Source organism: Marmota marmota, unplaced genomic scaffold, assembly GCF_001458135.2.
Source record: "Marmota marmota marmota unplaced genomic scaffold, marMar, whole genome shotgun sequence".
In the NCBI taxonomy this organism is placed as follows: domain Eukaryota; kingdom Metazoa; phylum Chordata; class Mammalia; order Rodentia; family Sciuridae; genus Marmota; species Marmota marmota.
Window position 1 is genome coordinate 788,319 of NW_025999928.1, and position 13,561 is coordinate 801,879.

The 13,561-nt window shown below is 38.8% G+C and overlaps 1 protein-coding gene across 1 annotated transcript in view; it reads right to left on the reverse strand.

The window, feature by feature from the left end:
* Positions 1–12,773: 12,773 nt before the first annotated feature.
* Positions 12,774–13,561, reverse strand: part of CUNH9orf64 (chromosome unknown C9orf64 homolog) — a 14,695-nt gene continuing 13,907 nt past the window's right edge. The window contains exon 4 of the mRNA XM_015506087.2: positions 12,774–13,282. Within this exon, the coding sequence (XP_015361573.1) occupies positions 13,170–13,282 (113 nt within the window). The 3' untranslated portion in view covers positions 12,774–13,169. The remainder of the gene's footprint in view (positions 13,283–13,561) is intronic.

The following is a 13,561-nucleotide window of genomic DNA, read 5'->3' on the forward strand; positions in this document are numbered from 1 at the left end:
GCAAACCTCGGCTGAATCCCGCTAAGGCGATGGGCGTGCTTGTAAGTGGTGGGTGTGAATTGCTCCGCAGGGGTCTGTAAAATGATTGCGAGAACTAATTTTTTTAAGGTAAAATTTTCAAAACATAAACCATTTTAAAGTTTATAGTTCCCTGGTGATTACTGTTTAGGACGAAAGGAATACTCTCCTTCGCCTTCCGAAGGTTGATGGAATGAACTGGCAGAAGAAAAACCGCATACAACTATTAACACGCAGAGGGGAAGAAATCACAGAACGTGGGGGAAATCACAGTAGTGTGATTACCCCCTAGCCCAACGTGATTCACAAACTTAATGGGTTGGCGAACTTGTTGAGCACCAACTGCAAGAGAGTTAGGAGATAGGGTGAGTTTGCCTTGGTCTGGAGAAGCTATTGCTGTGAGTAAAGGGAGTTTACTACCTTTTTCATTAATTGCTAAAGCTCCTTTTGGTTCTGGGAACTCCTAAATGCTACAGGTTGCTCCATCCTAGTCCACTTTTAGAAAAAGGAAACTGAACTCAGTGAAGTCAGGACACCCTTGGCCATCTGGTGTGCATGCGGAGACCCTTCAGTCTACAATCTGGTTCCTCTTTATGGGGACTTCTGTGGTGCCACTGCTGTAGGAGTCATGGTTAAGCAAGACTTGAGAACCTAGGGATATTTACTTCTTTCTGGTCTAAGTTCTCAAATCTGTTTGTTGGCCTTGTTTTGGGGAATTCCCTCTGTTGTCTGTGTTTCTGTTTTGTTTGTATCTGTTTCTGCCCCTTTTAAGATGTGGTCAATACTGCATTGATCTAATAATAGGTAGTCTCTTGGGAAAGATTTTGGCTGGTCAATTTAAAGGTTCCCATCTGCCAGCCATAGTTTGGGTGCTCCTCTCTGGTTGTCTGTGTTTATTTTTTGTACAATCTTATGATTGAAGTTGGTCTGTCAAAGGTAAAGGAAGTTGCAGGGTCACCTCTAAGTATAAGCTTTCTAAGATAATGTTTTACTGTTAATGATCTGGCCTTTGAATAGCTTTCTGGATTATTATGCACTCTTGCAGTTGGAGTTGGTCTGCCAAAGATAAAGTAAATGGAAGAAATCTGTATGTGCAGGTCTGTCTGTTTTAAAGGTTCCTTTCTGTTAGCCCTGGTTTTGGTGATCCTCTCTTGTCTGTATTTTTTGTATCTGTGACTAGCCCTTTAAGATATAGGCCATGCTGTGTTGATCTTACTAGTAGTCTCTTGAGCAGAGAGATCTTGTCTGAATGGTCCACCTATAGGTATAAGCTGAAGAGAAAGAGAGTTTACTGTAACACAATTTGGTCTTTTAATTTTTTTTTCCAGATTATTATACAATCTCGAAGTTGAGGTTGGACTATCAAGGGTAAAGTATATGAAAGAGATTCTGTATGTACCAGACATTTATGCAGTTGTATAATAACGGGTTTTAACAGTCAGGAACTAAGTTGAAGGTGCCAAAAGTATAGCAAGGATAGCGGCACACAAGAAGAAAGTGTTTAAAAAAAAAAAAAAAAGATTTAAATCTTCTAAACCCAGTGCTGGCACTCTCAGTCCTGTTTCTCAGCCTGGCCCCAGGCAGCCACAGAACAATCTCACTGTAAAAAAAAAAAAATCCCAGAAAAGCTCCTGGACTGTAGAAAAATGCATAAAGAGAACCTGGCCTCTGCCCTGACATTCAGCCCCTTTTGCCCATAGTGGATGTGTGTGTGGAGGAGGCTACTGGCCATAAAGATGTGGCTGTAGGTTCCAGCACTGTCAGTTCATGACGTGGGAACAGGAATAATCTCCCTTTTTAAGATCTGACAAGACATCTCATTTGGCCAGGGGATATTCATCACTGGGGCAAAGCAATTCTTGCTATAACAGTATCCCATCAAACTAAATGCCTGGGAAGACTGGCAGAATCCCCTCCCCCAGCCCCCAAAAAGACAGAAACTAAAACTGACAGGTGTTTTGTAGGCAGCCTCTGCAAAGGGATCTTCAAGGAAGCTTAAAGAAAAGGATGGAGAGAAGATTACCACTAAATAGGGAAGAGAGGTGGGAGGGAAAAGGAGGGAGAAGGGGAGTTGCATGGAAGATGGAAGGAGACCCTCATCGTTGTACAGAATACATGTATGATGTTGTGAGGAGAAAAAGAAAAAAAAAGTGTGTCACATTAGATTGGATAGAGAGAAATGATGGGAGGGGAGGGGGGGAAGGGGAAATAGGAAGGGCAGCAGAATAGAATAGACATTATGATTGCTGTATGTATATAGGTGACTCTATGACCAGTGTGATTCTGCAATCTGTACAATCAGAAAAATGAGAAATTATACCCCAATTGATTCAAATGTATGAATTGCCAAGATCACTGTAATGTCATGTGTAGCTAATAAAAATAATAATAATAACATGGATGCATGCTATAGCATCAATGAATTTTGAAAACATTACGTTAAGTGAATAAAGCCAAATAAAAAAGGGGGAAAAAAAAGAAAGAAAAGGATGGAAAGGGACTCCTCCACTGAATATCAATATGCCAAGTACAAGAAAAAGGCCTCAAAGGAACTTCTGGGTACAATTGACAGTGGGGAATTCACTTAAAGTTGATGGCATTGTGATAATGATAAGGGAGATATGTCAGGCTTAAAAATATCCTGTGCCCCAACCCCTTGAATGCCACCCGGGAGAAAGAAAGATTAGAGCAGTTTTTGTATATGCTGGATTGTCCAGCCTTCTCCTTGTATGAAACATGTTGTGCAAATTTAAATGCACAGATAACATTCATAAGGATTGTTTCAGAATATGAATTTAAGAAAGGGTCTAAAACTAGAAAAAAGAAAGTTATAGGTATGGAAATATTTTAGTATGTAAAATTGGAAGGTAAAAGAAATGTTTCTGGATGAGAAAGCATTTTGTCGCGGAAAGTAATATTCTTGTGCTAAAGTCCGAGATGAAAGAGAGGTCAGAACTAAGGAAGTAAACAAGCTGTGAATGTCTAAGTAAGTTGCAGAAGGTAAATCCCCCAAAAAATTCTGATTAAACTGACTATAATTAGCACAAAGTTATTTGAACTTTAATGTACTGAGTTTGTACCTCTTTAAAAACTCTCAAATGATTACTTTGTAACTGGTTAATCAAACAATTATTATTTTATGTTATATCAGTGTAGTTGGCACTCCAAATATATATAACTAGATATATGTATACATCTGAGAATATATTTTTCTGAGTCTTGTCTGAGTGTTTTATAAGTTTATAAAATGAAAGTTTATCCAAATTTACTGGCACGTTAACCAATAAATGCTCTCTTTTATATATTGTATATCACATGGAAGGGTTACACTCTCATTTGAAGACCTGTCCTAGATCTGTTTGCTTTGACTAAGTCTATTTCTGATCATTATCACTATTTCCTAAATGTATAAGAGATTTAAGGCTGTCCTTTGATTTTTGCTAGCACTGCTAACCCATACAGACCTGTGATTATTGTTACCCGTACACTATGGATTTTAAATTGTACTTTAAAAGTTAAATTTAGTTAAATGTAAAGCTTAGGGAACAGCACTGTACCAATTTGGTATTTTCCAAAATAAAATTATCTGTAGCAATAGTCTCATATTTGTATAGAAATAACAAATTTGTTTGGTGTTTATTCATGTAATTTGATGTTTTATAGCTGTATAAAGCAACCTGTTGTCAATATATACAATTTTGTTGTTATATATACAATTTTGTGTTATTCTTCACACTGGAATAGAATTTAAATGTGTTTTTGGAAGGTAGTAAGGAAAGCCTGATCTGTTTAGAGGTGACATAGAAGCATTTGCCACTTTTTCCAAAAAAGAAAGTTAAAAGCTCTCTTAGCCTTTGATTCATGTTTCAAATGTAATGTTGTATTGTGTTATTTGTCAAGAGCCCCGCCTTATCTGAAATAAGGCTCTGCCTTCCACCTTTTTCCATGTTAGAATGGCTCAAAAATAAGCTAGACTTGAGCTCATTTAGAGTTGTATTCAAAAGATTGAATTTTGTTGTAAAGATTCCTGTGATCTCAAATAGGTGATATAATAAGTAAAGGTTTTAGATTATAAAAATCATTTTACTTGGTTCATAGCTATTACACAAACTAATGTGTTTTTGCTCTATTAATTTCATTTTTGTATTTTCCTTGTAAGCTTTATAATTTTTGCCTGTTAGGGTTTGGCAGAGATACTGCTTCTAATAAAACAACCTGAGATAATAAGCCATCAGCTGTAGGACAGATATGATATAATGCTGACTTATAGTATTGACCCGATTAAATGAAAGGGGTAACTGTAAAATTATAAATATTTAAGTTGTAACCTATTACTCCCACTTTAAGACTGGTAAAACTACTGGATGTTTAGAACAAAAATCTTGGAAAAGGGCCAAGGAAAGAGCAGTCAACATTTTGGCCCTTGCCCTCTAAGGTCAGCCAGGACCCAGAGAATGATGGGACCCCTTCTGGGCCCTGCAACTCTGGTGAGTAACCTGATGTACTGATCCAGGGAGATGGAGAGGACTCTAGAGAACCAGAAGCCAAACAGTGCACATTCTGCAAATAGGAGGGTTATTAGAGATGGAAATATCACTGATGCTTCCAAGAGAAGCCACATGGTCAGCCAAGACTCTGACCTATCCTGGCAGACGGCACCACTGGTAGAGGAAAACTAAAGGAGCCAAAAGGCTTCGCACTGTCTCCAAGAGTAATCTCTGATGAATCTCAGCTGAGTAGATTAGTGGACTGGGGTTGTGGCTCAAGTGGTAGAATTCTCGCTTAGCACATATGAGGCACTGGTTTGATCCTCAGCACCACATAAAAATAAAATAAAGATATTGTGTCCACCTAAAACTAAAAAATAAGTAAATTTTTAAAAAAGAGTAGATAGGAACAAAGTCAGTTTTGACCAACTTGGTCTTTAAACAACTGGCAGGAGAGTATAGCCTGAACACAGTCTTACATGGACATTTAAAAGGAAAAAGAATGTGGGACTTTGTTTTTTAATGTAACTTAAGATATACACTTGTGTGAGCCCTACCAAAAGTGAGTAAAGCTAGAGGCTATAAAGGAAGGGTTCATATGTAGGAATGCTTTGTCCAGTCACCTGCCATCTGCCAGTGTGGACCTCCTGACAGCCCTGATGCTGAATACCCTCAACTTGTCCATGACTCACCCAATATAGAACAAGGACTTTGGGTTACTTCCCCAACTTCACCTTCTTTCAGCAGGAAGCAGCTTGGAGATGTCGTTGTCCGTTTTTCAATAGAATGGAATGTAGAAATTCCAAAAGTGGGGAAATGTAACAATGGTCCACTTTATGCTTTGAATATAGCCCTTGCTGCTCTGCCATTTCAACTTATTTTTTAAATGGACATATTTCTTTCTCTTCCTCTGTCAATGCTCCTCCCTTCCCTAATTTCAGGGATTACCTTTCCTCCCCATTTAAGGCAGATTTATCTATCCTTGAGTACACACCCACTATAGGAATGAAGTAATCTAGACTTTGAGAATGGTACCAGAAGATCTCAGAAATTAACAAGTGAATTACAACTCCAAAAGGAACATAACCTTTGAATATAACCGTTGAATCACCTCTTTAAAAGCCCCTTGTTCATGCTGATGGACAGAATCACAGGCTTTAGGACAGGGGTCCCTGGTGTTTCTCCTTTGCTAGCAAAGCAATAAAACTTTTTTTTCTTTTTTTCAAAACTGTGTCCTCGTTACTGGATTGGGATTGGGGACAAGGACCAAGCTTTTGGTAACACTTCCATTATGAAACTTAGGTGTGAAAGTGAGGAAAAAAGATGATTCATTAACTAATTATTTTGAATTTTAAAAATTAAAAGAAGTAGGGGCTGGAGTTGTAGCTCAGTGGTAGAGCACTTGACTAGCATGTGTGAGGAACTGGGTTTGATCCTCAATACCACATAAAAATAAATAAAAGTATTGTGTCCATCTGCAACTAAAAATATCTTTAAAAAATAAGTGAATTCATTATGTTGCATTTTTAGAACTCATTTAAGAAAGAAGGAAAATGAGCGAGCAACAAGTGTGTCATACATGGTGACTATGAATTCATAGGACAACTGGCTTGCTGACAAAGCCTCAGTAAATAAAAGTAACAATTTAGGTTTGAAGGCTCAGTGGAAATTCTCAAGAAGTCACAAGTTGAAGAGGTGGTCAACAAATATCTAACAGCATTTGAATGAAACATTTCCGTATTCCCAAAGTTGGTATTTTGAATCCAAAGATAAAGAGAAGGGATTACTTAAGTACTCCACATTGTAAAGTGAATGCCAGTCACTTTTACGATTTACAGCAAAAAAAGGGTTTTGGGTTTTGTGGGTTGGAGAGTGAGAGGCAACCTTTCTATGTCAAAGCGGTTTAAGAATGACCAGCAGAGCCACGTGCAGTGGTGTACAGCTGTAATTCCAGTGGCTCAAGGGGTTGAAGTAGGAGGATCTCAAGTTCAACATGAACCTCAGCAACTTAGCGGAAGCCCTAAACAACTTAGCAAGACCCTGTCTCAAAATAAAAAAATAAAAATGGCTGGGGATGTGACTCAGTAGTTAAGTGCCCCTAAGTTCAATCCCTGATACCACCCTCCTTTCCGGGGCGGGGGTGGGGTGGGGGGGTGACCTGCAGAGCCCGCAAGAGCCTCAAGAAGGGGTAACTGGCCTTCTGGCAAGCATGACTATAAGGGAAGAGAGCAGCTGATCTGCTGCTATTTCTCTTGAGATGGGAGCCAAGCAATTGAATGGCAGTGCAGGGAGAGGGCCCTGGAATGGAGCAGTATGTGTTCCCACTGCTTAACTGGGTTAAAGATCCTGAGGACTGGCTTCTGGGGTGGAAGACTGGCTTCCCCAGCTGCAAGAGATATTGGGAGGCACTGGGCTTAGTGCTAAAGGAAGAAATCAAGCCTGTGCTAAGCTCCCTTTCCAGAGATGATGTCTTACAAGTTCTTGGAAGAATTCTATCTACACACTATGAGGGAGGACCTTTGGGATTCCTGCCTTACAGAAAACATCTGTGATCAGTCCATTTGAGCAAAGAAGCAACAACCAACAGAAGATTATAGCTGACCCAAATTTTTAAAAACTTGTTCTTTCCCCCTAAAACTTCTTTCCTCCCCACATTCTCAGAAATGCTAGTTCCAGAAAAGGCAGTGCATATTAAGGAATCAATAGTTCACACCTCTTCTTCTACTTTAAGTATCCTTTAATGTTGATATAGTGTTTATTGATTTTTCCCTCCATTTCTTTAGCAGAGAGAAGACTCTTTATACTTACAGAAGTTTCTGTGCCATCATTTTTCTTTGGCTCCTTAGGTTAGTGCACAGAAGTTTAGCTTTCCTAATGAAACAGGGAGCATGGATCCTGTCAACCCATCCCAAGTGAATTTGTTAGGCCTTATGAACTATACAACTACAATCTTCACTCATCATGAGGGGAATCTTGGAAGATGAGAAAAGAGTCAGCATTCCACTCTGAGAAAACAGGCCTGGGAAAGTGGCTTTCGAATTTTATTGATGGGCTGGGGTTATAGCTAGAGTGCTTGTCTAGCATGTGTGAGGCACTTGGTTCAATCCTCAGCACCACATAAAAATGAATAAATAAATAAAGATATTGTGTCCTTCTACAAGTAAAAATTCTAAAGAACTTTTGTTGAACTTGAGCCACTATCAGAAATCCATTTGACTCCATGATTCAATACACTTACACATATATGTGAAAAGTTTCATGAAATAATACTTATCTTCTGTTTTTTCTTAATGTTGATTACCACCCTCTAAACTGATTCAGCTGGGGTTAGGGGTAAAGCTAAAGGGTAGAGCATATGCTTAGCATGCACAAGGCCCTGTATTCAATCTGCCAGCACCAAGAAAAAAAAAATGATTTCATAGACTACTGATGGATTGCAGTTTGAAATATTCTGGTCTTAAGTGACAGTCTAGCTGATGATAGATTAGAGATGACATTTTCATCTAATAAGCAGCATTTGAAGCTAGGCAAGATGGTACACACGTGTAATCCCATCAACTACGGATGCCAAGACAGGATGATAACAAGTTCAAAGCCATCCTTAGCGACTTAGTGAGATCTTGTCTCAAAATAAGAAATAAAAAGGACAGGGGATGAAGCTCAGCAGTTAAGTGTCCCTGAGTTCAATCCCGTACCAAAAATGAACAAATAAATAAGCAGCATTTGCTATAGTTTGGGTCTTAAGTGTCCCAAACTATCATGAGGTAAACATTTTTCTCTACCATGAACTACCTGCATGACCATGGCATTATCACAGACCCAAAGCATGAACTGAAAACTCCCAAACTGTGAGCCAACATAAACCTTTTCTCTATAAATTAATTATCTCAGACATTTTGTCATAGTGATAGATTAACTAACACCTATGGCAGTTTTCTCTTTCTCTTTTTTTTAATGCTGGGAATTGAACCCAGGGCCTTGCACATGCTAAGAGTATGCTCTACCATTGAGCTACACTCCCAGGCCCTGGTAATTCTATTTTTAATTTGGGGAGAGGGGCCACCATATTGTTTTCTATACATTTTATATACCTACCTATAGTATACCAAGAATCTGATTTCTCCACATCCTTGTGAATCCTTGCCTTTTGAAAAAAATCATTTATTTGTTAAAGAAACTATGTCATTTGTCTTATAGAATTTCTCCCACTAGATTTGGCTAAACATATCTTTGTTTTCACTTAACTTGTTCCTCTATTTCCTATAGTTCTTGCAAACTAGTAGTTAGATCTAGATTCTTGATTAGATTCATGTTCAAAATTCTGGCAAGAATAATTCATACATAGGGCTTTGTACTTCCTATTGCAACAGACCAGAAGGTAGGTAATGTTTGCATAACCTCTTTTAGTGATGTTCAGATTGTTAGTAAATTCAGGACTTTTTCAGTCTAATTCATCTATTTAAAAGTTATTAATCAATATTTTTCCCTTCTTTAATTGGGGATTGAACCCCAATTCCCTATTTTTTTATCTCATAAATGATTAGACCATTTTGTCCACCTGAAACTAGCCAGACACAAAGATAAACATTTCTTGTTTACCTGAGACTTCTGACTGCAACCAATCCCACCTGTAATCCTCCCCACCCCTCTACCCCTGCCATAACTTGTCTACTCTTCCTACAAAAGTCTAAGACAAAATCACCCTGCCAAGAGACTCTAACTTTGGATCTGACAGGGGTAGGGAGGGGTTGGCAGTTTCCTATTGAAATAATATGAATAAGATTAAATCCCTTACTTGGTCATGGTCTTTGATAATAGCATCTAAAAATTAAAAATTGACCCCCCCAACCCCTGCCACACTGAATAAAAAGAATCTAAGCACAATGAAAGGGAGTTATAAGGAAAAGGAAGGCCAAGTCCCTAAGTCACATACTGTGGCTTACTAAATATCAAGCCATTGCCCAACTAGCTTCAGGAGGAGAACTGTGATAGAATACAAAAAAAAAAAAAATCTGAGTTGAATTTAATTAATTAAATGTATTAATTTGCTTTGGCACTAATTAGAAACAAGTTAAAGGTTGAAAAATGACAAAAGTAGTCCCTGGCAAAAGTGGGCTGGCACTCCCACAGTTATGCCATCTTACTCCTTTTGAACACAATCTCACAGAATACTGTTAAACCAAAACTCTTGAGACCAAGACATCTCTGAAATAAAACGATTGATTAAACTGTTACAGATGCTAGCCAGGTAAAGGACCTGGTCATAGGAGGAGTTTCTGCAACCACCAGCAGCACAGCTAACTTGCAACTGGAAAAGAAGACCTAGAACTAAGAGTATTTTTATAACCAGAAGTTTGGGTAAAGACAGAACAAGTGATTTACACTGAACCTCCATTAGCTATAGATAAGATGGGTAGAATAATGAGAAGCAGGGAGAGCTTTGAGATATGAGGATGGTCCCTGAGAAGTAACTGCTGTTTCTGAATTGGTTAACAGTCCAGAAATTTTAATGTAACAGAGCATGGTAGTTCTGACAGTTGGCTATAATGGGATTAAAGTCAAGGTTTCATCAGGAATATGAAAGAGTCTTTTTTCTTATTTTCATCTGCAGCAGTTAACAGATGAACTTCCTTTGTCTCTTCCTCCCTCCATTCTCTGGCCCTTGTAATTAAATTTAGGACATCTCAGATTTTTTCTTTACCAATACCAACATAAGAAATACTAGAGGGCTGGAGAAATAACTCAGTCTGTAAAGTACTTCCCTCGCATGCATAAGGCCCTGGGTTCAATCCCCAGCACCACACACACACACACAAAAATACTAGAGTCTGCTTGGTGCGGTGGCACATGCCTATAATCCTAGCAACTGGGGATACTGAGGCAGGAGGACTGGCAAATTCAAAGCCAGCTTCAGCAATTTAGTGAGGCCCTAAGCAACTCAGCAAGATCCTTTCCCACAAGTGGTTAAGTGCCCCTGGGCTCAATCCCCAGTACCAAAAAAAAAAAAAAAAAAAAAAAAAGGACACTAGAGTCCATGATAAACTAAGACGAAATAAAATCATTTCATAATTTTGTGCAAGCAGATAAAAATAAGACCACTGTGTCATACACAAAGTACCAAACATTCTTCTATCTCTATTATGTGACTGCCAATGTCTTTACTAATAACAGCTTTCTCTTCGATGTAGTCTTCTCTCCCTGTAGATAAGATTTGAGATAGCCAATGGTACAATTGCCCCATCTTTTTGACAGCAGCCCATCTGGAGAGAACTCTGCTTTCTTACATCCTCTCCCAAGTCATCCTCTTATTAAGACACCCTTCAATGCATTAGGTAATAAATCCAGTCTGCTTACTTTCATTGGTAGGCGTTAACAAAATACTTTTGCTAAATTACTTGAATTTATAGAGGAAGATAAATTCTTTGGTGACTACTGAAAAAGAACCAATGAAATATGTATTTTAAAACACTGAATGGAAGGCCTGGGGATGTAGTTCAGTGGTAGAACATTTGCCTACCAAGTTGTGAGGCCCTGGGTTCTATCCCAGCACTATGAGGAAAAAAAATTAAAAACTGAATGGAAGGAGTTGGTAGGGGGCTGCGTATAGTTTCATCACCTTTACGAGTGTGTGGAATGAATCAACATAGCTGAAATTTTTTTCTGGAACATATTTCCACATCCCACTTCCTTTATCTCTTCCTCCCTCCATTCTCTGGCCCTTGTAATTAAATTTAGGACAGTTGTGCTGGTCGGATCATTTAGTCACAGCAGTGAAAAAACTGACTAAAACACCACTTTTTTCTGGAATTTCAGGAGCTGGTTCTGTGTTCTCAGCCTACCCTGAAATCCACCAAGAGAAGTTATCCCTAATACAAGATCCACAAAATCAAGAATATTAAAATTACATTATCATTTTGTAATGAACTAACAGATCTGAAAAATGATGATCATTATCTGTTAAAACCATTACATAAATGTTATTTAAATTATCTTGGTCCAGATAGGGTATGAAAATTATAAAATCCATACTCTGGTCACCAAAACTTGCTGTCCCCAATCTCCATCCATACTCCTTACATAGTTTAGCTGGTAACCAATGTCCAGAATACAGTCTAATTTCCTAGCCTCCCTGGCAGTTAGTTGACCAAGTTCTAGTTAGTGAGATGGAAACAAATGTAATGTGGTAGCTACAGGAGCCTTCCTTGTCAACCCTTTCTTTGTACTCTTCAACTTCATTGCTTCTTCAGTTGTTCTGCAGGATTAGAGTGCAGATATCTTGAATCATGAGTTGAGGCTATGATCAATGGCACAAGAGACACCTGAAGCACCACAAAGCCCTGAATTGCCTTTTCTGTCTTTTACATATTAGAAAAGCAGGAAGAAGGAAAGGCAGAGAAGGGAGGAAAGCTGGGAGGATAAGGGGTAAGGGGAGAGGAGGTAAAGAGAGAACTGGGAAAGGAGGGAAAAAGAATGCAAGGAATAGAAAAAGCGGGGGAGAGGAGGACGAGGAGGAAGGACAGAAGAGAGGGAGGAAGGGAAAGACAAAAAAGAAGGGGTGAAAAGAGGGAAAGGGAAGAGGAAAAGGTACAGGAAAGATGGCAGGAGCAGAGAGATTATGTGGGAAATTATCATGATGTATTCTGGTACAAGTTACAGAAAACTAATTGAAAAGGTAATGTGTTTATCTCAGTTCATAGAACAAGCTCAGGCATAGTAAGGAACACAGTAGACTTTGGCTTCACACAATGGCTACTATAGTTTCAGTTATGTTTATAGACAACATCATTTCAAAAGAAGAGGGACCATCTCCTATGTCTTTTTTTTTTTTAAGGTACCGAGGATTGAATCTAGGGTCTTGTACTAGCTGATGAACTTCATCCCCAGCCCCTTTTATTTTTTTGATAGAGGGTGTTGCTAAATTGGTGAGGCCGGCTTCAAATTTACAATCCTGAGCCTCCAAAGTAGCTGGGATTATAAGCATGTATCACTGCATTGAGTTCCTATGACTCTTTCTTCCTGCTTTTTTTTGGTGTGTGTGTATGTATGTGTGTATGTATGTGGCAATCTTTCTTGAATGTGATGAACTGTTTTCTAGAAATCCTCTAGTCCAGCATCACTAACCAAAACTAGATTATTTACCCATTACCAAAGCAATCACAGGCAAAGAAATAGGATTACCATGAACAAGAAATCATTCACACTATGCCAGATCTACCTCTGGAACTGGGCATGAGATCACCTTCTCTTGAGTCACAAAAGGAAGAGACAGACACCAAACTACTTATGTTTATTACACAATACTAGGAGGCCTAGTGATTGTCATCTGTAAAGTGATTATGACAGATTTCCAGCAGATGGCAGTAAAGTGCTTGGGGAAAGGGCACATATTTCAGATTTACACAAAGTGAAAGCAATCCAACAAAAAATGGTCAGTCTTCCTTATCTGTGGTTTCTGCATCCATAGATTGAATCAACCACAAATCAAAAATATTTTGACCTGAACACTTTTTCTTATACTGTATTGTTTAGGGAATAATGATAACTACTACTTATATAACATTTATACTGTATTAGTTATCATAACTAATTTAGAGATGATTTAAAGTTTATGGGAAAATGTGTATAGCTTATATGTAAATATTATCCATTATGCAAGACCTTAAATTAGGGTCTTGGATTTTGATATGGTGGCAGAGAGTGCCCTGGAACCAATCTATCTTGGATATGAAGGAAAATGGAATTATGCTGCAGTCTGGCTGGGCACAAATCACGAGCCACTGAAGCAGGAACAAACTTTATTTTTGAACTGCAGGAAAACACTTCACACAGCTCCCGGGGAATCCTCCCAATGCCACGCGGCTCATCCAGGAACCCCCAGCCGGAAATATCTCTCCCGGAAATCCCTCCTCCTGCACTTCCCCAACCAATGGGAACTCTCGGGGAATCCCGGGAAATCCCCACGAGAACTCCAAAATAGTGCGAGAACTCAAAAGTTGTGGCAGAGGCAGATAGTAATGCCTCACCTGTCAATCAATACTGTTGGCAAAATGCCAGGG